The following is a 26,082-nucleotide window of genomic DNA, read 5'->3' on the forward strand; positions in this document are numbered from 1 at the left end:
CCATATTTAATAAACGAATTTAATTTTTAATATTTTCTTATGATTAAAGGGAAAAAAAAGACAATATCGAGATTCGCGCCAACTCCTGATTGTGGACCGCAGAAGAGATCAATTGGTCGGCTAAACAACTTCCACGTGGCAGGCTCCACTGGAAGAACGGACCTTATGCAGAGATGGCACCTTTGTAATTATCATGAACTAGAAGGCTTAAATACTTCACAAAATCCGTTTATTTTGTTAATTACTAATCACCATTTTTAAATTGAAATAAATAAAAGCCACTCACGGCGATGCGTAGGATTCTTTTTCTTGCTTCTTCCTTGTCGGAATGCTCTTAAAACGTTGAAGGAATACGTAGATAGGCATCGAGAGAGATCAGAAGAGAGCGATTGCAGCTCTGCAATCTTGTTCGAAGGTGATGACATATGAGCTTGAAGTTTAGGTCGCATAGGTTATGTTTTCCTATTCTCTGTTTATTTCTTTGAATGTTCTCTGCACATTTCCTTTCGATAGAGCGATGGATTGTTCTTTTTCAGCTTCATTGTTTTGGTTATTTGTGACGTGCTTTTGTTTTGATGCATTTTGATGGAAGCTCGGATGGTTGATAATTTGCCAATCTTTTGAGGCAAAAATCTGCGATTAGAGTTTTGCTAGGTTTAGATGGTTATGAGACGTTTTGGGAGTTAGTAGTGGTATTTCTTTTTCTATTTGAGAATATTGGCGTATTTCGGAAGTTCCGTTAGAATTCAAGTTCTTAAGTTCTGGTGAATAATTTATTAGTTGGGTGGTCAGAAAATAAAGAAATGGGTTCCCCCTGACTTGTTTATTGTAGTTCAAAACGTTAATTGTTTGTTTTGTGGCCAATAGTTAAATTAGTTTATGAGTTGATTTTTTTAAAGAGAGATCGTTGTTTTGCAGTATATGGGAAATAGGTGAGAAAAAAACAAATAATAATAATAATAATTATTGGGCTATAAGCATGCCTCATAAAAATTGCATTCTCTCGTGTTTTTGAGATTTAGAAATTTTGAAAAAAAGTTAAAGCACCTTATTATTGGTTGAGAAGTTTTCTGACATTCCAAACTTTTAATTCTTGAAATTAGAGGAGAGTAAAATTTCAAATACAACAACAACAACAACAACAAAGCCTTAATCCCACTACGTGGGGTCGGCTACATGAATCCTTTTTCTCTACCGCGTCCCATTTAGTGTCATATTTTCATTTAGTTCTAATAAAATTTCAAATAAGAGCAAAAAATAGTGGTCACTCAAGGTGTGCCAGAATTAATAATTTTTTTTCAAATCATTTTGAAGATAATGATGTTTGAATATGACAATGTCATTGTCAGTCTTCCCAATTCTTTGTTTTTCTTTTGTTGACAATATCGATAGCATGGCATAAGATATTAAGTCTCTAATGATTGAAAAAAAAAATTCAATAGAATGGCATAAATTCCACACATTTTTGTTCAAGACTATAAATTTGTAATTTTTTAATGTAAATTTTGAACTATATGGTTGTAATTTATTTCTTATATGGGTCATGCTGGCACCAATGTGCTTAAGCTTCTATACCCACCCACCCATGTATCCACATAACCATTTACACAAAAAAGAAACACTCTTTGTCTTCCCCAAATTTCCATGGAACCCTCTCACCAACAACAAAGTCCTACTAATGATTTATTAAACTAGATTACCCCTAGCATGAAGATTTTTTCTTAGTTTCCCTCACATGATCCAATGAAGTCTCCATCCTTAAATGAAGCCCTAGCTTCTGAAAGGGTCTCTATAACCAAAAAAAATAAAAATTGATATTTAGTAGTTTGTTATAAAAAAATATCACATTGTTTGACTTTATATGGAGGAGAAGGAACCTAATAAAGAAACATGATGTTTACTTGTTGCTTTCTCACGTTGATGCGTAAGGCATAATTTTGAGTTAGGATCCAAATGGATTCAGGGGACCACATCATTGATTCATAAGAAACTTTGTATGCTTAGATGCAAATGAATTTCAAGCATCCAATAAAAAGTGATATTGAGTCAAAATGATCATTTTCTTCATTAAATTCATTTTATCTCAAAATTAGTTTTCCATACACCTTCTTTCTAAGTTGAGTACGGAAGGCAAAAGAAAAACAAGTTGAGCACTATAAGCTTGCAAAGTTCTAAAATACTCGATACAATGCTATCTAATCAAGTTCAAATAGCGCTTGAATTGAATAACCAGTAAAGACCGCTTTCTAACAAACTCTTCAATCTTAAATGATATAATTGGATTGTACAATGAACAAACAAATAAATTTATTTTTTATCTTTAAAGTGGTTATCTTCTTGTCTTTAATGTTGCAAGTTAACTTTGATAAAACCTATGTATCATAAATCTAATCCATCTGATAATCTGAAGCCATATTATTATCTTGTGTCAAAACTTATTCTAAAATTTTTCATGTAGTATGGATGCTAACACTTTTTCGCTTTGTTTAAAGGTGTTGTTGAAATAATTGAAGTAACTGTTGACGTTTCATTCTATAACAGATAGCTCTAACCTTTCTTGTTCTCATGGCCATTAAAGAACCCCTTCAAACCATGATGATCTTGCATCATTAGAAAACTTGTACCGTGCATCACTTAGATAGAGTTTATTCACAAATTAGGTATTTGTCTCTTCTCAACCAAAGCTTTAGATACATCATTATATATTTCAATGCAAATAGTGTCAAGATGTATATTGCCAAACGATAGTTTTGTCTATACGCACATGTATACCTATAAAATAATTTATAACTGCAAAGCAATGATTTATTGCAGCACATATGAAAAGAAATTGCTAATTCAATAATTTACGTTATCATTGAGCCTATTTTAGTAACAAAAAGAAAGTTTTAAGAATCTATATTAGTCACATTTGTATATGTTGTTTTGTTCTCCTAAGGCTAGTTACATGCTGGGATGTGAAGAAGCATCAAGTTTCTTGATTGAACTAGAGGTAACTGGATAAAAAGACATACAAATTATGGTATGAATTCTTAGGAATCAATGAACAATTGAAAATATATTCTATAGATTTTTTAGGAATTGTAGGGAGGACTGAGCATGGTTTAATTCACTTCTACGAGATTTTAGTTTTCTATGTGTTTAAGTGCTGGAAAAATTTTTAGTCATGATGTTGACGTGGGTGATGGAATAATAATGTGCAAGAATGTTAAAATATAATAAGTTTTGTTATAAAAATTGGTTTCAATGTAAAAGCTTAGAGAACTAGGAAAAATATAAGGTGACCTATTGGGCTTCTAAGAAAACTATTTATGATGCTAAGAATTTTATTTTGAATGATATTTATACTTGATTAGATACTAAAGAGGGTAAAAGATATATGTGTACAAACTAACGAAACAATAAGAAAAAAAAAATGAAGATTTAATTCAAGTAAAATGTATTAAAGATGAAAATAAAAAAGTAATTTTTTTTACATGAAGATATTTAACATTGATGGATGAGATATTTTGATAAAATTTTTAATAGAATTTTTTAAAATACTATCAATTTTAATGATTTTTATATCAATAATAATAATAATAATTTTTTTATTTTTACTGTTACATTAGTATAAAAGAAGTTGAAGATTTTTCAACGAAAATCAAGGTTGAAAAATCAGTAGGACCCAATAGTATCCCAATCGAATTTTTGAAATATTAAAGAGATTTGAGTCTTTTTTTGCTTACTAAACTTCTTAATATTATTTTAAAAACTAAAATGATGCCTGAGTGAAGAAATAGTATTTTGGTCCCCATTTTTAAGGATAAAGGGGATGCATGAGAGTGTACAGATAATAAAAGAATTAAGTTAATGTAAAAAAAAAGGTTAACGTGTCATAAATTACAATTATGGGAGAGATTAATTGAACATAGGTTAAGACCTGATATAAATATTTCTCATAATTAGTTTGTATTTATGTGGGGCAAGTCTATTATGGAAGCTATACATTTATTGAAATGTTTGATTGAGAAGTAGAGAGAGAGTAAGCGAATCTACATAAGATTTTTATTGATCTAGAAAAAGCTAATGATAAGGTTCCAAAAAAATTTCTTTAGAGAGTTCTAGAAAAGAAATTTGTGGATATGACTTATATTCAAGTTGTTATTGATATGTATACTAGAGTTGTTACTTTTGTTCAAACAGAAGGAGGATTTACCGAGTATTTTCCTATTTCAGTTGGATTTCATCGGGGATCGACTTTAAGCCCATAACCTTTTGCTTTAGTTATGGATGCTCTTACTAGAAGTTATAGGAGAATGTACCTTGGTGTATGCTTTTCGCTGTTGATATCCTTCTTTCAGATAAGACTCGTTAAAGAGTTTAGGAAAAACTTGAATTATGGAAGTCTACTTTAGAGTATATAAGCCTTATTCTGAGTAGATCTTAAATTGAATAAATTGAGTGTAATTTTAGTAGTAGTAGGTCTAGTGTCAAAGTCATAATAATGGATGATCAAATAATTAAAATGAGTGAATGTTCTAGATATGTTGGGTCTATCACTCAAAGTGATGTTGATATAGATGGGGATGTTTTTAGTAGAATTCAAGTTGGATAGTTGAAGTGGAGGAATGCATTAGGCCTATTGTGTGATAGAAAAGTGCCACTTAGACTTTAAGGAAAATTTTATAAGATGGTGGTGAGACCTGCAATGCTTTATGGCATAGAATGTTGGTTTATTGTTGGTTTATAATAGAAAACCCTAAAACTAAGTTGTGTTGCTAAGATGAGTGCTTAGGTGTACGAGTGGCTTTACACTTAGAGACAAAATGTGAAACGAATATATTCGTGAAAGGGTTGGTGTAGCTCTAGTAGTAGACAAGATTAGATATAGTTGTTTTAGATGGTTTTCTCATATTAAATAACAATCATTGGATGATCTAGTTAGGAGAATAGATGTTTTGGATTTGACTTGTGTTAAGAAAGGTAGAGGTAGACCAGAGGTGTACTTAAAAATACATTGCCATATTGTATAAAAAATGATCTTAATTTTTTAGAATTAAATAAAAATATGACACTCAGTATGACACACTGAAGAAAAAGGCTCATGTAGTCGATCCCACTAGTAGGATAAAAACTTGTTGATGTTGACATTTCCATCACAGATTTTAGAAGATTTCTATCTAAATGATTGGATGTGTCATTTAAAGAATAATATACTATCTCGAGAGGTAAAAATATTACCTTAAAATGGATTTAAAAATCTTGTAAGATTTATGAATCTGCTTTAACCAAAACATTTTCCCCAATTTTATGTGTAAGATAGGATTCATTTTTTAGGGGTTTGAGATACCTAAAAGGGTCGGTTTTTATAGTTATTTACATCTCAGGAGTTGGGGCTATTGAGAATACTCTCGATTAAAAAATTAGCTCATACTATATAGGATTTTAAGGTTTGTGTTTTTGAGAAGATTCATGAATTGAAGAAATATTCAAATGAGAGTTTTAGGGTTTGAAGAAAATATACTTGTGAAATGCAAAAGTTTGAATTTATGGTTTAATGATGTTGTGTCATGAAATGACCCAAAAAAGGTGTTAACCAACTTTGGGAAGAAGGTACGCACTATGAATTTGAATTGTAAATTTATTGAAAGAGTTATATTTGATTTGAAATGTTAGATTTGATTGATTTGGTTTTAAAAGCTTGATTTAAAGATTTTATTTGGAGGATTTGATTTGAGTTAATTTGGTTTGAATAGTTTGATTTGGGTTGAAGGATTTGATTTGAATTTAATTTTAGTTGAAAGTTTGATTTGAGCTAAAAGTTAGGAGTTGAATGTTTGTTTTAAAGATTTAATTTGGAGTTTAAAAAGATTTTTAGGTTGATTTGAAATTTCAAATGTTTGGAGGTTAGTTTGAAGTTTGTTTTGAATGTTGATTTAAAGTTTGATTTGAATGTTGATTTAAAGTTTGATTTGAAGATTAGTTTGAAGTTTGGTTTGAAGGTTGATTTAAAGGTTTGTTTGAAGGTTTGATTTGAATGATTAATTTGGAAAGGTTGAAGATTTTTTATCTAAAGAGTTTTGGGTTGAGGGTTTTCAAGGTTTGGAGTTGAAGGTTTGATTTTATTGTTTGATTTCAAAAAGTTTGATTTTGAAGGTTTTATTGTTTGATTTTAAAAAGTTTGATTTGAAAATTTGATTGGTTTTGTTGGAATTTGAAAAGAATTTGAAGGTTTGTTTGAAGTTTTGATTTGAAGGGTTTATTTGATGTTTATTTTCTAAATTGGTTTGAAGTTTGATTTGAAGGATTATTTAAATTTTTATTTGAAGTATTTAATTACAAAGGATCGATATAGGAAGGTGGGATTTGAAAGATTGGTTTGAAGAATTTAAAAATTTTCTAGATGCAAATTAAAAATCTAGCCCTAAGGAAAATCTAGAGTTTATAAAGAGGCTAAATAGTTGGACTATTATAGATTTCAGGTATAACACCCTCGGTCAAGATGTCGATGTCTTTTCATCATTTGGGTTCATCAGTTGCCTTAAACTGTTAACCGATCAAATAGAAAGAGATCTCTAATGTTATCATTGTGATGACAAATATAGATCTTATTAACTATTAGTATCAGCTAGTTTGTGGTACCTTTGTCAGTAATCGCGGTTACTTCATTCTAAAGCACCTACATAATTTAAGGTGGTTATAGACTTGGAGTTTTATAGGTCCTAGTCTTTAGTACTAGCTAGGAATATATAGTAATTTAACCTAGGCTTCTAGATTTAGACTATCCTAAGGGTATGTGTGATCCTAAGTTTTATTTCTGAGTTGGATAATCTGGGGTTCATAGTTAATCTAAGTGTGATTTTTGTCATTTAAGTTAGCGTATTTTAGATTTTTGTTTGTGTTTGATATTTTAATTTTAGATTTATATTTGGGTTTGATATTTTAATTTTGATTTTTGATTCAATCTCCTAATTTGTTGGACACCATGAAATTCAAGGCATTTTAAGATTGATGTTTTGGATTTAATTTCTGGTTTAAGTTGACATTCAATTTTATCCTTAGTTTTTTTTCTCTAGTGTTAGTTTAATATTTTTTCATTAAAGTTTATATTTAAATTACAAACTAATATGATTTGATGTTAGAATTTATGATTATGAGATTGTACGCATAAAGGGCTGCCCTATAAATTGCTTGAAAAGCTTAAAATCCTAGTTATTAAAAGGTGTAAGCTTACATATTTTGGAGAGGTGATAACTTAAATGGTTTGAAAATGTATTTTGAAATTTTTTAAAGTTTCAAGTGATTAAATGGTTTAAGAGTTAAAGTGTTTTAAATGTTTGAATTTAAAAAATTTGAAATTTCTTTAAAAGTAGTGTTTTGAAAGTTTATGTTTTAAATTTCAAGTGTTTTGGAGGTTTTAGAGTATTTTAAATTTTTAACTGTTTTGAATTACAAGTGTTTGAAAGTTTTAAGTTGTTTAACAGGTTTTAAAGTATTTTAAATTTTTAAGTATTTTGAGTTTTATGTGTTTGAAAGTTTTAAGTCGTTTTAAAGACTTTGAAGTATTTTGAATTTTTAAGTGTTTTGAATTTTTAAGTTATTTGATGATAAATGTTTAGAGATTTTTATGTGTTTAAAGCTTTTATGTTATTTTAAAGTTTTAAAGTGCTTTGAATTCTTTAAGTGTTTGGAAGTCTAAAGTTATTTTAAAATTTTTTAAATTGTTTTAAATTTTTAAATGTTTAAAACTTTTAAGTTATTTTAAAGGTTTTAAATTGTTTTAAATGATTAAAAGTTTTTAAGTAGTTTAAAAAGAAAACTTATTTTATTTTATAAAAAAAAAATTAAAATTATAAGTTTAAATTTTTTTTAAGGTGTTTTGGAATTTTAAAAGTTTAAAATGAGAGATTTTGAATTTAAAAGTTTAAAGTATTCTAATTGTTTTAAAATTTTAGATTGTTTAGAATTTTTTTTGACTCCACTTAAATCTAATTCCTATGAAATAATTTTGAGAATTTTTATCATATTCAAGTTTATGAAAACTTCATTACACCTTTTTAAGTTTCTTTTTGGATTTACATGCAACTTAAACTTAGGTAATTTAAATTTATAAATTAATATATCTTAATTATATAAACTTGCAAATGACATACCGTAAACATATAAATAAGCATACTTGCACATTATGCAAAACTTATACATGAGAAGTTTTTTTTTTCTTTTCTTCACATAATTAATATATGAAAAATTACTTATCACAGAGAAGATTTCTTATAGAAAGAATTTTATATGGAGGATGTCACATATAGAGAAAAATACATATGATAATGTCTGCACGTGCATGGATACTGCTCATGATGAAGTCTACACGTGGAGGAAATTTCACATGAAGCAAATTTTGCATGGAGAAATATACATATGGAGTAAGCTATACCTGAAACAGACCATACATGGGGAAGTGTACACATGGAGTAGACTACACAGAAGCCTACGATACATAAGTTTTGCATATGAAATAAACTACATATGGAAATATTTCACCATGTGTAATTTCATTCCATGTTTTGTTCACTTGTATATGTAATCTTTGTGTGTAGGATTTTCATCTACACTTGAAATGAAATTACACATGGTGATGGCTTACATATAAAAATTTATATGCATTGGAATTACATATGAAAATAAATTAGAAATGAAAATCCTACATGTAAAAATTACATATACAAGTGAACTGTACATTGAATGAAATTACATATGGTGAAAGCTTAGACATAAAAATAGTTATGCATTAGAATTACATATGAAAACAAACTAGACATGATAACCCTACACATGAAAGCAAACTACAAATAAAATCCTATACATGAAAATTACACATACAAGTGAAGTACTCATGGAATAAAATTGAACATGGTGAAGACTATATATATGGAGGATCTATACATGGTAAAGACCTATACATCAAAATATCTACACAGTAATTACATATGAAAACAAACTACACATGAAAGTTCTACGCATGAAGATTACTTGTACAAGTGAACTGCACATGAAAATCTTATACATGAAGATCACATATGTAGGTGAATTACACATGGAATCAAATTGCACATATTGAAGACTATACATGTGAAGGATCTACACATGGTCAAGACTTACACATTAAATTGCCTACATATAGGAATTACATATGAAAATAAACTACACATCGAAATCATATACATGAAAATTACATATATAAGTGGACTACACATGGAATAAAATTACACATACCAGTTAACCAATTGAGATAGGGTTTGGCCATGGGAGGAAAGAGAGAGGGGGTGTGAGTGGGTTTCAGCTTTGGGAATAAAGAGAAAAGAAGATAGAGTGAGTTGGCATTTGGGGGTGGTGATTAGGCTAAGAGAAAGAAGAAGAGGAAGAAAAGTGTAGTGGTGAGAAGAAGAGGAAGAAGAATAAGAGAAAAGAAGAAGGGATTGGTGTTGATAAGAAGAGAAGAATGAGAAGAAGAAGATAGGAGACTTACAATGGAGAAGCCGAAGAATGCTTGAGAAGAAGACCGTAGTAAGGAGAAAAGAGAAGTGGCAAAAATTTTTGTGTGTGTACCTAAGCCACATCTGGCATAGTTACACAGGCAGTGGCATAACTACGCCAAAGTTTGGCATGGTTATGGCGGCCAGTGGTGTAACCACGCCAAAGTGTGGCGCAGTTATGCCAGATAACTTCTTAGGTTTTCAAATGCCAATGAGCTTCTTTCAAGCCTAGTAACCTTGCTTTGCATGGAATACTCAAAGAAAGATGGATGAATGTTTTGGTCAAGGTAAAGTTGGTCAAATGTTAGATCAATAGTATGCCCCATGGGTAATTACATCATTTAAGCATTATATGTGAGAAAGAATTTTGATTAAAATTGTTCCTCACATTCTTGATTCTATATAAATGATTTAGGCAACAATTTTAGTAAGAGGAGAGTTATGTTCAAAGAGGTCAATCAAATAAGAGTTGCCCGTAAGAGATAAATCTACAAAATAAACAAGCATATTAATGTAGTATATTAATGTAGTGTTAAGAAGTTTAAAATGTTTTCTTCAAGAGTCTAAGAAATAGTAAATTGACTAAACTAAGCATAAAGTGATGCTTAATAAAGGCATCGAGTATTACTGTCCCTGAGGAATTATCGATGGTATGGAAATAGACTTGCAATATCTCAAGGAATGATGCTCAAGGTATGAGTCTTATAATCTTTAACGGCATTTTCAGTAAGAGATAACTCAATAAATGAGTTGGAATATCAAAGCAGTGATATCGAGTTTAAAATTTTACCTTGAAGAGTCCGATAGAAAGAAAATTGACTAGATTAGGGATAAAAGAGATGTTTATGGAACTGTCCCAGAGGAATTTCTAAAGGGTAATGAAATAAATTTACAGTATCTCAAGGAATGATGCTTAGGCTTTGAGTCTTGCAATCAATTATGATGGAATCACCCAAGAAAGGGATGAAAATTCTTATATTATTGACAAAGTGGAATTCAAGGCATTATTCATTGGCATGAGATTTATATATTCTCATCTACCAAATTGATGGTAACTTTGAATGGTATATGTCTTGACGATGAAAAGTTGGAATTAGAACACTATCCAAGGTGAATGTTTCTTAAATCTAATGCAAATGGTAGGCATACATGAGTCTTCTCTTTCACTCATAAAAAAAATACTCACATAAGGCCTTATAATCCAACCAGGGATGGTCAAGCATCTTGATGTTTGGTCTTAAATCTTTTGGATAAGGAATTTTTCTAGACATTATTTATGATAATTTAAAGCCATGTCATTTAGGTCTCAATAGGGTGCAAGATAGATTTATTGGTAAGGAGTGAATGAATCTTATGATCCCATTCTCTAAACAAAAGGGCCCGACTTGCATGAGTGTATTTATGCATATGATATTTGCGATATTAATCCATAGGTAGGCATAGCTCATGCTTTCAATATAATCATATATTGTTAGACATTTGTTAATTTGATCAGATATCTAGTAACTAAGCCATATAGTCTATAGTATGATAGCCAAGTCTGAAATGAGGCTTTTGGTAATTTGATCTACACATTTGGATTTTTTATATTTGGATGAATGCTCATTTTCATGTAAATATGTATTAAATGATTGAACGACTACAATATTTAGGATATTTACAATTTTAGCTTTTTATGCAAAATTATTCTATGAGCTTTTTCAAGTGTCCAAATTATCATCCTGTATCAGAAATAGTATAAGGGAAAATACATAATTTTTATGTTAAATAGTAAAAGAAGGACATATAAGGTGGAAGAGGAAATTAATATCATTACCTGTTCCAACATTTAACTTAGTTCTCTGTAGGCTTCACCTGGCGTACATCACAAAGAATTTCAAGGAAAGTCACAATAATAATTCTTACATGAAAAATGAGGGCCATTTCATTGATTCATTAATACAACATTATTATAAAGCTTTCAATATATATCTAGGTGCTTATACGTGAATGTTGGTAATACTGTGCGAAGCTTAAACAAAATTTTAAAGGTTGTAAACTAAGTGGTGTATATGTGTGCAACATGTATGTGCGCATAGTAGATAAGTATTATAGTACAACCTATATAGTTTTTCTAATTTATAAAAAAATATGCTTAAATTTGTGTAATTAAAATAAGTTAAAAGACAAAATCAAGATATTTGTTTCAAATGCTTAAGATGACTCGAAAAACAAGTATAGAAAAATTATAAAAAAATTATTTTACTAGAATCATCTCATAATTTTAAAAAATTGAATAATATTTTTTGCAATTTTGTAAAATCGGAATTTAGTAACATTTTGTGATTTTAAATGCATGAGAATGACTACATTAGATTGAATTTGTGCATATGTTGATAACTTGACATGGTACAAGTTTTATAAACAAATGTGGACTTTACCTCTAAGTTAATGAGTCTAATGGATGTACTTCAATTGTGCCTACGTGTGGCAATAAGTTGACAAATTCAAGCATACATGATGTGGCAAGTTGAACTAGGAGCCTTCATGTGGCGAGCACTAATTTGCCCAGTATGTGCACTAGTATGCCTTTGGCCTAGATATAAAAAATGTGGAGCTACAAGAAATGTAGAAACCATCGAGTTGATAATTAAGTTCAATGGGTGAGTTTGTGATGGCTTCTGTAGGTGATGTAAGGTGCTTAGAAATTTTGAGGACATCTAGACAGGAGAAGCTGCTGAATCCTCTTGGAAGATGGTGGCAACGGGCCTTATGGCTGGACAATAGGTTGTCTTGCCATCGCTTTTTAAAAAAGACTATAGATCATCCAACGAGATGCCAATTAAGGCTTTATGAAACCTCTTAACTGGCTGAAAATACTCTCTTCTAACTAAGGATCCAAAAATTACTTGCATAAAGCTTAATGGCATTTTAAGGGAGGGTCGGGTAATAGAATGGATTTCAATGAGACAGTGTTAGTAACTCTACACATTACTTTTTGAGTAAGGTATTTTCTGACCTTTTAAGGTGGGTGACAATACCCTCTTTTAACAAAGGGTTCAATAGGTACCTTCATAAAAGTTTAATGGAATTTTTAAAGACTGGTGAAGCCACCCTATTACCATGGGTTGGAAGAGAGGTTTAAGGATCGAGAAAGCCTTACAAGTGAACAAGTGATACACACTTTGAAGAGAAAGGGAAGCGACAATAGGTTATATTATTCATGTGAGTTAAAGGCTACATAAGGGTTTAGTATTTTTGTTATCAAAGCATGGTTTTCAAGGATTAGCTCCTAATTAGAAAGGCTTTGATTGAGCTCTCAGGAAAGAAACTTGGACTCCAAAACCCTGGTCATTGAAGAAGAGCTTAAGGAATTTGGAGGAACCAAAAGTTTTTTAAAGATAGGTCAATTGTTTAGAAGAGCACTACTATTTGATCTTCTTAATCACCATTAATGACATTTAACATTCTGTGATTTTGCAAACCCTAACTGCCCCCTTAGGGCCAGACAAATGTGATTAATGATGACTCTGTTAGATTAAATTCTTACCAACATTCATCCTAACTTGCACAAATCAAAATTAACGTAGTGGAGGATTGCTCCCACTAAATTGTCACAAGTTGAAACATACATTTCCTTTCCTCCAGTATTTTTTTCATATCAAAAGTACACAGAGAAGCATATATACATAATTCTCAAATAATATAAAAAGTTTTTAAATACTGAAATATAAAATGCACATACTACAAAAGTCAAATTTATTCAAAATTTTTATAATTCGATAGTCTTACAAAAGTAATTCACTTTGCTAATTACTAGCCCGATTCTTACCCTTTCTTGAAAAAAAAGCATATTATAAGATAAATTATATGCTCGATGAAATAATCAATGCTAAAATAAAACTCAATAGACATAAATACATAACATATATATATTGATCAGCTAGTATAAGTAACGATAGGAATAACAATAAGCTTGTTCAAAAATTTAAAAATATAGAATACATGAATTGTATATAGCATAAAAAATAGTGATCAACAATAATCAAATTGTTATTGGCCTTGATTTTATTTATTCTATTATGCAAAATCTGTCCACCATTACTTCTAATTTCGTTTTAATTTTTTACTTTCTTAACTTATGAATGTCACTTTTATTTGCATAAGCTTTGACATTTTTTTTTATTGAGGGGTCACTCAGCCTGTCAGCTATCATAATGTTTGGTAAAATTTGATCGTCCCAAATATAACACTTATCCACAATGCTTTAATACTAAATGGGTCATTCCAATCTTAGTATCAAGAGTCAAAAAATCGAGTTTGTTTTTATAACTACCTTTGCCTTTCTTTTGGAGTTCTTTCTGTACCTGTCACAACACATGACATTCCTTTGATCACTTTCTTCTATTAAAGATCATTTTTATATGCAATTTCAACTTATATGTATGTACTTGCAAGCTATTCTATTATTTAACAGGCACAAAATACAATGAGAATGATAAAGAACAATTTTTATATTCACCAACTAACCAACACACTTCATGCATTAAATAACATTAACAAGAACAACAACATCTCCTTTTATCCCATTAAGTGGGGTTGACTACATGAATTCTATTCTCCATTATGCTCTATTGAGGGTCATGTTTTTTTTAATTATAATAAATTACAATATCATATTTCAAACTCTTATCTATAATTACACTTGCACCATTAATAAATTACAATATCATATTTCAAACTTTTATCTATAATTACACTTGCACCATTCCTAGTGCGACTCATACTTGAATGTCAAAGTTTATAACCTAAGTTATCAATTTTCTTAGTCTTTTATCCAATTCATTTAGTTCCATGAATGCATTAGATGTTTATCTTCGTATGAACTACAATAGCTTCTAATTCTATTAATTTACATGTGAGAGTACATATTTTCCAAGATCCTATTTTGATATTAATTTCATGGACTAATTTCCTTGATCGCATCCGTCTATAATGTGGATCACTTGGTTATTTAATACTACACTCGAGCGCCGGTGTAGCGGTCCTTACACACTTTTCACTGTATTCTGGTCTTATAACACGCTGTTTCTATAGGATGCCCTAACATTTACACAATGATTTACATGATTCATGTAAGAATTTTTTGATAAAAAATTTATGTTGGTTGTCGACCTCCTAACGTAAACACTTTTTGTATCTGAGGCTTGTGACCCGATAATGACAGTGTTAAATAACAAGAAATGAAAGAAAATATACCCATAAAAATTTTTGTAATTGAATTTTTAACTATGAACATATTTATTATTTTAATTAATATTTTTATTAAGCCTCTCAAGGTCGATAGTCCTACGCTTGCTGTCACCAGACCCTCTGTGGCTCAAGAGATACCACTCAACTAGCTCCGAATGTGGTATGGATTGACATTACTCACAACGGGTATTGACAGAAGGTTGAAATAGAATCACACCTTATTGCTCTCATTGTAGTATGTTTGGCCGGAGTTCTACTGTTTGCTATCGCTTGCATCCTCATCTAAGGCCGAATATTCGGATGAGGAATGAGGTCTATTCTAGGAGGAAGAAGAAGAATGGAGGCCGACTCGAGCTCGAGAATTTATTGGATGATACATTGGTTACTACCGATAATGACACTCATCTTACCAATTTATTAGCTAACTCCTTTCCTAGAACTAGAGACAAAGGCAAGGCAAAATTAGTTCGCTCTCTAGCTGCCTGATACTCTGTATTTTTGCACTTTTTGATTTTTTTTTAGGTATCTCATGTATTTTGCTGTATTTTTCTTTTTGGAATCATTTGATATGGTGGTTATCGTGTGGGCAGAGTGTCATACCATATCAAATAATTCCAAAAAGAAAAAATACAACAAAGTACATGAGAGACCTAAAATATAGATCGTGTGAGAGAGCCCAAACATGACACCCTGTCCACACGATAACTACCATATCAAATAATTCTAAAAAGAAAAAATACAACAAAGTACATGAGAGACCTAAAAAAAAAATCAAAAAGTGCCAAAATACGGAGTATCAGTTAGCCAGAGAGCGACCCAATTTTGCCTTGCCTTTGTCTCTAGTTCTAAGGAGTCAACTAATAAATTGGTAAGATGAGTGTCATTATCGGTAGTAATCAATGTATCATCCAATAAATTCTCGAGCTCGAGTCGGCCTCCATTTTTCTTCTTTCTCCTGAAATAGACCTGTCATTCCTCATCCGAATATTCGGCCTTAGATGAGGATGCAAGAGATGGCAAATAATAGAACTCTGACCAAACATACTACAATGAGAGCAATAAGAAGGTGTGGTTCTATTTCAAGCTTTTGTCAATACCCGTTGTGAGTAGTATCAATCCATACCTCATTCGGAGCTAGTTGAGTGATATATCTCTCAACTAACAGAAAAACCACAGAGGGTCTAGTGACAGCAAGCGTGAAACTATCAACCTTGAGAGACTTACAGTAAGAAGTTGCTAAAAAGTAAAGAATTTTCATGTTGAACAGATGTAATTTTAACCCCGGAAACTTTATCCAAACAGGAATGATAAGTGACTTCACTTTTGGATCAAAATCGACAGTCCACTTCAAAATTTTCGTAAAACGGTTATAGATCTTGATAACTTTTCTAAAGAAAATGCGAGTGTAATTCGCATCGTGAGATAGCTGTAAAACGGTTATAGATCTTGATAACTTTTCTAGAGAAAATGCGAGTGTAATTCGCATCGTGAGATAGCTAAATAAGTATATGTCGGTCGTCGCGTAAGCCAATATTTCAATTGCTCAATAGCTTCATAACATCAAACTCTTTCCGAACAATCTTCAGTTTTGGGTGTTCATAAAGGAATTTTCCCACTGAAGCAAAACGTCAAGAGGACGTGAGAGTACTGGTTTCACGAGAGTACTGGTTTAGTACTGGTTTCAACCTCAGTGAGAATAAGAACAAATTTTACATTTTTTTGCGAGGCTTTTTAATGAAAGTGTGATCACCACCACCTTCAAGAGTGAAGTGGAAAGATTGAGGAACATTGTAGGACTTGCCAGAATGAAAACCAGACTCTGAACCTGAAAGAGGAGCACGAGTATGAATAAGGAAGTCGTCGGCAAGTGCATTGGAATAAGAACGCGTCATCGAGGCCGAACGCGTCGTCGAGGCCATAGCAGATCTCGTAGCTGTCGGCGTCTTTTGCTGAATCCCGAAATCTTGTAGCAGTTGACGTCTTGTGCTGATAGCGTGAACTGCGTCTCTTGCTGAGAGTGTTGGGCGTCAGGATGAAGGGACAAAGCAGTCGGTGTCTCCTGCTGAGAGCGTCGAGAAGAAGTTAAAGTCGGGACGACCCAGTCGTGTCGTGCGACGCAAACGAGGGTCAATGTTCTACTGTTAGGGTTTCACCTCATGACGAACCCTAGCATCTACTACACGGGATATCTCGCGTCGTCTATATATATATATATGTATGCGTGTGTGTCTGCGCGGTCGCAACCAGTGGCCTATTGTATGACAACTTTGGTGTAAGTTCCCTATGTTCGAATCCATCTGAGTCGAATTAAGCACATATGGGGTGGATAGATAAATATTCAATATATCCATTATATAAATATTATTCCCCAAATCCCTTCCAAATGCCCAAAGCAGGAGCATTACTCCCTTGTATACCACTCCCAGCATTCTGCCCTGGTTTGGCCCACTACAATGCCCCATTCGCGGAAAAGTGAAGGCAGCGAGGAAATTGAGGGTTGCTTGGTAAGGATATATGAATATATAATAATTAAATTAATTAAATTCAATTAAATCACTACCCTGAATTTTCATCAGCTTGTTTATGTGCAAATTTTTTATTTGTTAGTGTTCCAATTGATATTAATAGTTATTAATTTAATTAATTGTGTTTGAGTTAAAATTAATAAATTTAAAAACTAATTTTATAATATTAAATTTTTTAGCAGTTCATATATATTTATATATATCAGTGATCGATACAATATGCAGAATTTTAAAAACTAATTAAGATGAATTTTAGGAGATTTGAAAAATGCAATATCTTTAAAATAAACTAAAATCAGCCAATTAGCGATATTTGTATATTACAGAATTATAGTTCATAGGCATGTCCGGAGGCAATTAAGCAAATTCTTTAACTTCAATAAAACCATAAAAAAGGATGTTGGAATTTGATGCTTGCCAAAGAAAATATATTAGCAATAACGGTCAAATTATGAGAACTGTTTTAGTTCCCTAGCTCTGTTGAATTAATTATGTTGACATCTAACTATTACGTTTCAGCAATAGATTCTAAGTAGAGTTGGTTGGTGCATTACAATCACGGTGGATCTATAAGCAAGGATTCAGTTGACACAACCTATTGGATAGGATGAGAAGTAATTGAATGGAAGGCATCAGCTAAAGATAACTTAAAAAATGGCTCCAAGGAGACTACTAAGGCACCAAGGTGGGTTGCCATCAGGTGAGAAGGCATCGACAAAAGCCAAAATAAATAGATTGCAGTCCCCAAGGTGATGTCTCCTAAGTCGACAAGGAGACTTTTCTTTTGGTGCCAAAATAAGGTGTCACCAAGATAGAAGGTGTCAATAGAAGCTAACCAAAAGAGATGTATCTAAGGTAGGAAGGCATATACAATTTTTATTGAAAGAAATGCTAGGGACATCTTTGGCTGGGTTTTAAGGTGTCGGTACGGTGTAATTGGCTAGCCGAAGATTTAGAACTATCGAAAGGAAATCTGTGGTCAACTAGCCTAGGAGAGTTTCTAATGGACAGCATCTATTTAGCAAGGAAGCGCTAACCAACATGATTTTTTTGTTCAGTTGTCTTGAACATGATTTTTTTGTTCAGTTTGCACCATTTGGTGACCAATTAGTAAGCATTGAGAATTAACCAACATGGCATTAGTTGGCTTGATAGGGACTCCAATTTTGTGATGAGTAGGCTCCTAACCAGTCTTTACCTGATGGGTTGAGATCACACCAACCCAGCATTACTTGGCTTAGGGATGAATTTTGGTTGAGAATGGATTGCCCAATAAGAGTTCATTAAAACTCTGGAGGTGTGTTATATAAGATTTAGGGAGGGCAAAAGGTTTGAAATTTGGGCCTGAACCAATTGATTCAAAGGGTTAGAGTAGGCTTTAGTTCAGCTAGTCTTGGGCTTCAACTTGAGCCAAGGATGAAGATATCTTCTTGGCTGTTAAGTGTGCTAGGTTCAGCTACTAATTTGAGGTGGCGGGGCATGTTCCCTAGAGGAGCTATGGGGGCAATGAGATCCTAGCTAGGGCATTCATATGGTGACTAGGTTTAGACTATGGTTTTGATATCTAAAGAAGGACTTTAGAGGGTCAATTGATGCTATATAAGATCTATTGATGATTAATTGTATGTCATAATAGAAATAATTCTTATTCATGTCAACCAACTTGCTCTTAGAGGTTGACTATCTTGATTGGCCTTCAATAAGCAATCTCTTCCATTGCTTTTCGTCATTGCCACCATTGAGTTTATAATTTTTTTTTTTTTTTTTTTTAAATAAAGGACGATTTTTTTGTATCTTTTAAGATTTATGATATCTCAATTATATAAAATGATGTTTATGGAATGATGGTGAAAAGCATAATAATAAGAAAAGTTGATCCCCTTCATCAACAATTATATTAATATCTTTAATATCACAAAATATTGAACTAAATTTGTTTAAATGTGATTTGATTAGCATTCCTTCTTTATAATGCTTGCTTTTCATAGAGTTTGTTGTGGAGTTGTCTTGAACAATTACTCTAGTTTGAGATGTAAACCTTCTACGATTGACTTCTGAAATATCATTGTCAATGTCTTATTTCTACGTATTTGGATTATTATACTTAGTTTTTTGGTCTTTTCATATTTACTTATTGGCATCAGCATCTTCAAACTCGTTATGAATGCCTTTATTAGATCTTCTTGGGAAAGAACACAATGCATTGGCACATTAAACCTTTTTTAATTTAACATCATTTTCATCAATTTTAAAACTGTGCTTTAACACCAGTTTACTGTAATGAGTGGAAGCATCATAAAGATCGAAATGATATGCTTTAGCAAATCACAAACAAGGGAAAAAGTCTTTGAAGATACTAAGATTTTTGTTGTTTGACTTCAATTATAAGCTTACATCTATGGTAGGTAAGCGTGGATTTAATCTAATATTGAAACCACAGGAGATGTAAGAAAAAGATGGAATACTCATTTCCCCTTTCAAATACCATATACGCACTCTTACAATAAAGGAAATCTCAAACGTAATATTTTAGATTAGATTAACTACAATGAAGTTTTTTGTAGCTACAATGATGAATTCTCTACTTCTCCAATGAAGCCTTCACCTGCAAGATGGCATGTTGAAATGAATGAGAGATCAAGTTATTTTTATAATTTATATTTTTTAAAACCTGGCTAAGGATCCACTTTATATAGAGCTGACTAAAACCAAAAAAAGAAAAAAAGAAAAAAATATAATAATAATAATAATAATAATAATAAAAAAAGAAAAAAATATAATAATAATAGTAATGCTAATAATAGTAATCATAATAATAATAGTAACAATAATACTAATAATAATAGTAATGATGATGATGATTAGTAATAGTAAAAAAAACTTTATTGTTCATCACCTCATCCCAACTTCCAAGACCCAATTCTGAGATTTGACAAGGATGCCATGCCATCAGTCTAATGTAACTTCATGTGCTCTGCTGGAGAATTCTAAGAATTCTATTAAAAAATAGGTGAGTCAACATTATTAATTTACGTCTATTCCTCTTTATATCTTCTTATCCCATCAGACAATTCTTAAAGGCTATTTCTTATTTATTTACCCATAATACTATATAATCAATTTAAGATTCTTAAACATGTTGCATCTAAGTATTATTTTATCTATTAACAACATTGATTAATAATTAATATTACATCACTAAATTTTCATATCATATGCTTAATCTTTGTTTTAATGACTCTAAAACCTGTATCTCTTAAACATTTGTCCATTTTTCTAATTTATTATATGTTTTCTCAATTTTCTTACCATTTAAAATCATGTCATTGACAAAAGTATGCACTATGACTCCTCAATTTGGGTACTCACTTTTGGCGGCCTTTGGAACCAATATGTTTGCAACTATCCAACATAGGACTATTCCCACTGTTCCATGTTCTTAATCATTATGGATTTTGATTTTCTCACCACCCTTTTCTGGTGAGACTTATAGATTTATTCTAATCATTATACCTCAATTTTATTTATTTATATCAAATTTAAAAGAATTTTTTTTTTTCCTTTTAACTATCTATGTATTCTCACTTCACGGCCAGTCTCATTAATAATGTATGATTTATGTTTTGTCTCTCTTCAAACTTCTATAAAAATGTTCTTAATGAAATTAGTCATTTTACCCATATCAAGTTTTGCTTAAGTATAAGTTTTATTTGTCTATTTTTCTAGATTTATCTGTAAGTTTAAGCATTTTTTATCTTTTAAATTCTACCTTCGTATTCTAGGTATTTTTTTCTTTTCAAAAACAATGTCCTTTTTTGTGGGTATAAACGATCATCCTTTCTCTTACAATTTACAGCCAAACTGCACCTGTAGAAACACTTCACTAGATGATATTTTCATCTCCATAAGAAATAATATTTGTTTAGTTCTTTTTTACACTACGTGAAGTTTTAATATAAATTATTAATGTTTTTTTCTTGTTTTTTTTATTCAAGAATGCTGTTCACTGACACATTTTCTTCTACAGGTGGCCATCCCTCTATATAACATCTTAACAAACTCATTACTGCCACTAGTTTCCTATCCACTTCATTTTCTTTTGTGGGCAAATTCTTAACACACTTCATGTGTCAGTCAAGTGACTTGGGAGTCCAAGCAGTATATAGAAAGCCTCTTGGCCTCTGTTTTTTGGTATCCTTTAGGAATGCAGCTTTTAATTTAAGAACATACCGAACGCTTGTTCTGGTTCTAACGTTCTTCTCCTATGCTGGTTACCATGCCACTAGAAAAACCACAAGTATTGTTAAAAGTGTGCTTGATCCCAAGAAAGCAGACTCAAACTTTTTAGCTTGGCCGTTTCCTAGCAATATTCTGTTATTCTATAATCAAGAAGAGAAACCACTGCACTCTAGTGGTTGGTCTCCATTTAACAGTCCAAATGGTTCAGCGATGCTTGGGGTGATTGACGTTGCTTTCCTGTCGGTATACTCAATTGGCATGTTTTTTGCTGGACATTTAGGAGATCGTTTGAACCTGCGATTCCTTCTTACTATAGGAATGGTTGGGACTGGCTTGTTTACTGCCCTCTTCGGCATTGGTTACTGGTTAAACATTCACAGTTTCTACTATTACTTGGTAGTTCAGATATTTGCAGGTTTGTTTCAATCTACTGGATGGCCTTCAGTTGTAACTGTTGTTGTTAACTGGTTTGGAAAGAGGAAGAGGGGATTGATCATGGGAATATGGAATGCCCACACTTCAGTTGGAAATATCTCTGGCTCATTGATTGCTTCTGCTTTGTTGAGTTATGGGTGGGGCTGGTCTTTTGTCATTCCTGGCCTTCTTATTTCAGTCATTGGACTGACTGTATTTCTTTTCTTGCCTGAGAGTCCTGAGGTTGTTGGAATAGATAAAAAAGATGCACAGTTGAAGCCTAGCAGGGCTGGAAATGATGAGCTTCCTCTTGAAGGAAGAGAAGAAAAGATCAAGGATAAAGCAGTGGGATTTGTTGAGGCATGGTGGATACCTGGGGTTGCTCCATTTGCCTTTTGTCTTTTCTTCTCCAAATTGGTTGCTTATACTTTTCTCTACTGGCTTCCATTCTATATCAGTCACACAGGTACTTGATGATTGTCATGGGCTTTTATTTGCTATTGTTATGCTGTTGACTAATGCTGAGATCTGTAGGATTTCTTGTGCCTTCAGTATTAAGTTTAAGTTTCTTAATGCATGAGGACTCGAGCTACATATGAATTTCACTTGATATTTTATAAAAAAATAATCCAACGTGAACCCTTGAAGTTTTTTCAGTTAAATGGATCTATCTAGCGGTGTTTGTAAAGTGTTATCTTGACATATGCATTATTCTTACTATTGAATCAATAAAATTTATTCTTCTTTATTAACTTCTGGCATTAACAAATAACTAAGCTAGTTATAGTTTTTCCATCCAGGCATGCATCTGATTCTGCGATATTTTGACAAATCTGGGTTGATTAACGTGTCTCCTTGTATAATTAGAACTGACATGTCTCAAATACTTCAAAACCTTATATTCTAGTTTCATGAGCTAAAACACCATTAGAGCTTGCAAAAGTGTGTTGCAATTTAAATTTGGGAAAAGAAGTGAAAGACAATGGTTTTCCATTACTTCTGACGGATACATAAGGCATTACAATTATTTGTATAAATGTTTACCTCTTTTATTTCTATTGTCTTTCATTGTACTTGTTTTAAACACATGTTCTATTTTTCATATTTTTTATTACGTTGGATGGTACTCCCATAATGTAGCCATTTCTCAATCAATTTATGCATTACAAGGTAAAAATGAGAAAAAAAAAAAAGAAGCCAACAATAGAAGACAGTGATTGATATGAGACGTAATGTGGTCTAGATCCTATAAAGACTAATAGTGATAGTTGATTGATAATTTGATTAGATTACTTGGATCTTAGCTTCTAAGCGATGAATTAAAACACCAATATGATATGCCCATGGATACGAGTTCATCATTAAATAGTATTGCTGCCAACGTAGCAAGTTGGTAAAAAACTCCATCTAAAAAATTTTGGTTTGGAAGTGAAAAAAGGTTTTAGTGCAAGTTTCTTCTATTGTCTATCATAATAAACTATTTTAATATAATAATAGCAGGATTACAGTGAACAAATCTCCATAGTCATAGCTCCAAATTTTTGTGAAATAACTTGCATTTATTGGCAAATAGTACGCAATGCAAAAAGGACTCATGTAGACGACCCCACTTAGTGGGATAAAGGTTTGCTGTTGTTCTGACTAAGATTTTGAAACTACTAGTGAACTGAAAGATGTTATTACTTGGTAAACAATGTTACTATGAAATTGACAACAAATCATGATATAATTTAAGAAATAGAATGCTGCTAAGTGAAGTAAAGTATATTCAGGTTTGATTGTTAACAACCTGGTAGAATGAAATAATGATGTTTTAACTGAATATCTATCCTTAACTGATCTAGATCTCATTGACTATTGACTTCTACAGCCATTGGAGGTGAATATTTATCCAATTCGAAGGCTGGAGCCTTATCAACATTGTTCGATATCGGTGGTGTGTTTGGTGGCATCTTAGCAGGTCACATTTCTGACAACCTTAATGCACGGGCAATCACAGCTGCAAGTTTTATGTATTGTGCCATCCCTGCACTCTTCTTTTACCGAGTTTATGGGAGCACTTCCCTCTTCTGCAATGCTGCTCTCATGATCATTACAGGCTTGTTTGTGAATGGTCCTTATGCTCTTATCACAACAGCAGTTTCAGCTGACCTTGGCACCCATGGCTCCCTGAAGGGGAATTCCAGGGCCTTGGCTACTGTGACGGGTATCATCGACGGAACGGGATCAATGGGCGCAGCCATTGGACCACTCTTGACTGGATATCTGTCAACACAAAGCTGGAGTGCAGTATTCACTATGCTTATAGTAGCTGCGCTCATGTCTGGTCTGTTACTTACGAGGCTTGTGGCGGCTGAGGTTAAGGTGAAATTGAGGGCGAGGTCTTCTATGTTGGAGCAAAGTCTATTAGTCTAATATGATTCACATTACAGACTTTCACTGGAAGCAAGATAGTGTTGGAACAAGGAGAGATTTGGTTGTCATTTATTTAGATGAATATTTAAATTTGTTAAGAGTATAAATTATAGAATAAATTCCAATTCCTTACGTTCTCAATTTTCTTCTTTCTCTTTGCCTTCGTGTCAAATGATACTTGTATGAATATTTGTACTATATTTTCTACTGAAAACATGTTCTGTAAAAGTTCAGTCTGAAAGTCTTACTCAGATTTCTGCTTTGCTCAAGCTTGTTCTTCGGTTATTTTCTTGGTCATGTAGGCAGTGCAATTAAAGAACAACAAAAGCCAAATTAGTGGGATTTATTTATGAGCGTCATTTTGTATTACGAGAATGTGAATATTTTACACCTGGGTAGAAATACAAATGAACTAAATTTTATGTTTTTCTATGATATTTATTGAATGCATCTTTCCCATAGTTTCATTAATGAATAAAGGCCTATGACAAAGCTTAAGAAGTGATCTTATGTTAAGTGTTATTTTGAGATTGTTGTAACTTTCAATGTTTATTTGTATCCCTTAAGATAAGATGTTTGTGTGTTGTTGACCCCTTGCATATCAATTGGATGGCAACATACATCTTTTTAACTTGGTCAAAATGCTTACATTTTTTTGTAAATAGCACTCAATTGATTCAACTATCCCTTCCAGAAATGTGTCAAGGAAGTTACAGTAAGGGTCTGTTTGGGGCAGCTGTAGTTGTTTGAAGAAGCAGCTGTGAAGTTGTTGCAAAAGTAATTATTTTTCAAAAAATTGTGGTGGCTATTATAAATTTGTTGTATTTTTAAAAATTCAAATTGTAGCTTTCTGCAGCGCAACAGTTTACAGATCAAGTTGGAAAAAAAGTTTTTTACCATAAAAAATCATAAAAAGCAGCAAGAAAGCAATTCTTCAAACAAAATTATGGTGACATCCATAAAGTAAAGCTGACATAAAGTATTCCGAAATAGATCCTAAATATTCAATTGTTCAATAAGATGAGTGAAATAAATAATTACAAGTTATTTTTAATGTGATTTTTAAGTCAAAACAATTAAATTTTATGGATTATTATTATTGGTTTATTTATTTTTTAAATGTTAAAGCCAAAAAAAAAGGGAGAAAAAAATGAGAAGTCGTGGTGACACCATTCAAAAAGTAAACGGTTGTAGAAAAGGAGAAGGTAGCGACTTGGCATTGTCTTATGCTGTGTTACAAAGCTTGCAAAATGAAGAAAGTGATCATAAACTTGAGAGCACAGTGCGAACAGAACCGCCACCCAAAGAGTTATGTTCAACGACGTTCCATGCAAATTGGAGCTAGCCAAGCTAAGTTGTGTTCCAAAATTAACTTCTTTCCAGAGAATTATTGCCTTGTTTTGTGTTGAATTTTTTATAGTAAAGAGTGAATATATATATATATATATATATATATATTTTGTGATGTGATAGAAAGGGAGAAAAAAATGAGAAGTCGTGGTGACACCATTCAAAAAAGTAAATGGTTGTAGAAAAGGAGAAGGTAGCGACTTGGCATTGTCTTATGCTGTGTTACAAAGCTTGCAAAATGAAGAAAGTGATCAGAAACTTGAGAGCACAGTGCGAAAAGAACCGCCACCCAAAGAGTTATGTTCAAAGACGTTCCATGCAAATTGGAGCTAGCCAAGCCAAGTTGTGTTCCAAAATTAACTTCTTTCCAGAGAATATGAATTTGGAAGTTG

General features: G+C 32.0%; 1 protein-coding gene across 2 annotated transcripts; it reads left to right on the top strand.

Moving 5' to 3' along the window:
• The first annotated feature begins 281 nt into the window (after positions 1–281).
• On the top strand, positions 282–24,688 carry LOC110037483 (putative glycerol-3-phosphate transporter 1). 2 transcript variants are annotated; one of them, XM_020742136.1, is made up of 3 exons: positions 282–451; positions 21,300–22,391; positions 23,796–24,688. In XM_020742136.1, exons 2-3 carry the CDS (start codon positions 21,398–21,400, stop codon positions 24,338–24,340), a joined length of 1,539 nt encoding a protein of 512 aa, XP_020597795.1. In that variant the 5' UTR covers positions 282–451; positions 21,300–21,397; the 3' UTR covers positions 24,341–24,688. The 2 variants fall into 2 exon arrangements, with proteins under 2 accessions (XP_020597795.1, XP_020597796.1); XM_020742137.1 differs by having other exon boundaries at positions 282–415.
• Positions 24,689–26,082: the final 1,394 nt, after the last annotated feature.

Source organism: Phalaenopsis equestris, unplaced genomic scaffold, assembly GCF_001263595.1.
Source record: "Phalaenopsis equestris unplaced genomic scaffold, ASM126359v1 Scaffold220174, whole genome shotgun sequence".
Taxonomy (NCBI): Eukaryota; Viridiplantae; Streptophyta; class Magnoliopsida; order Asparagales; family Orchidaceae; genus Phalaenopsis; species Phalaenopsis equestris.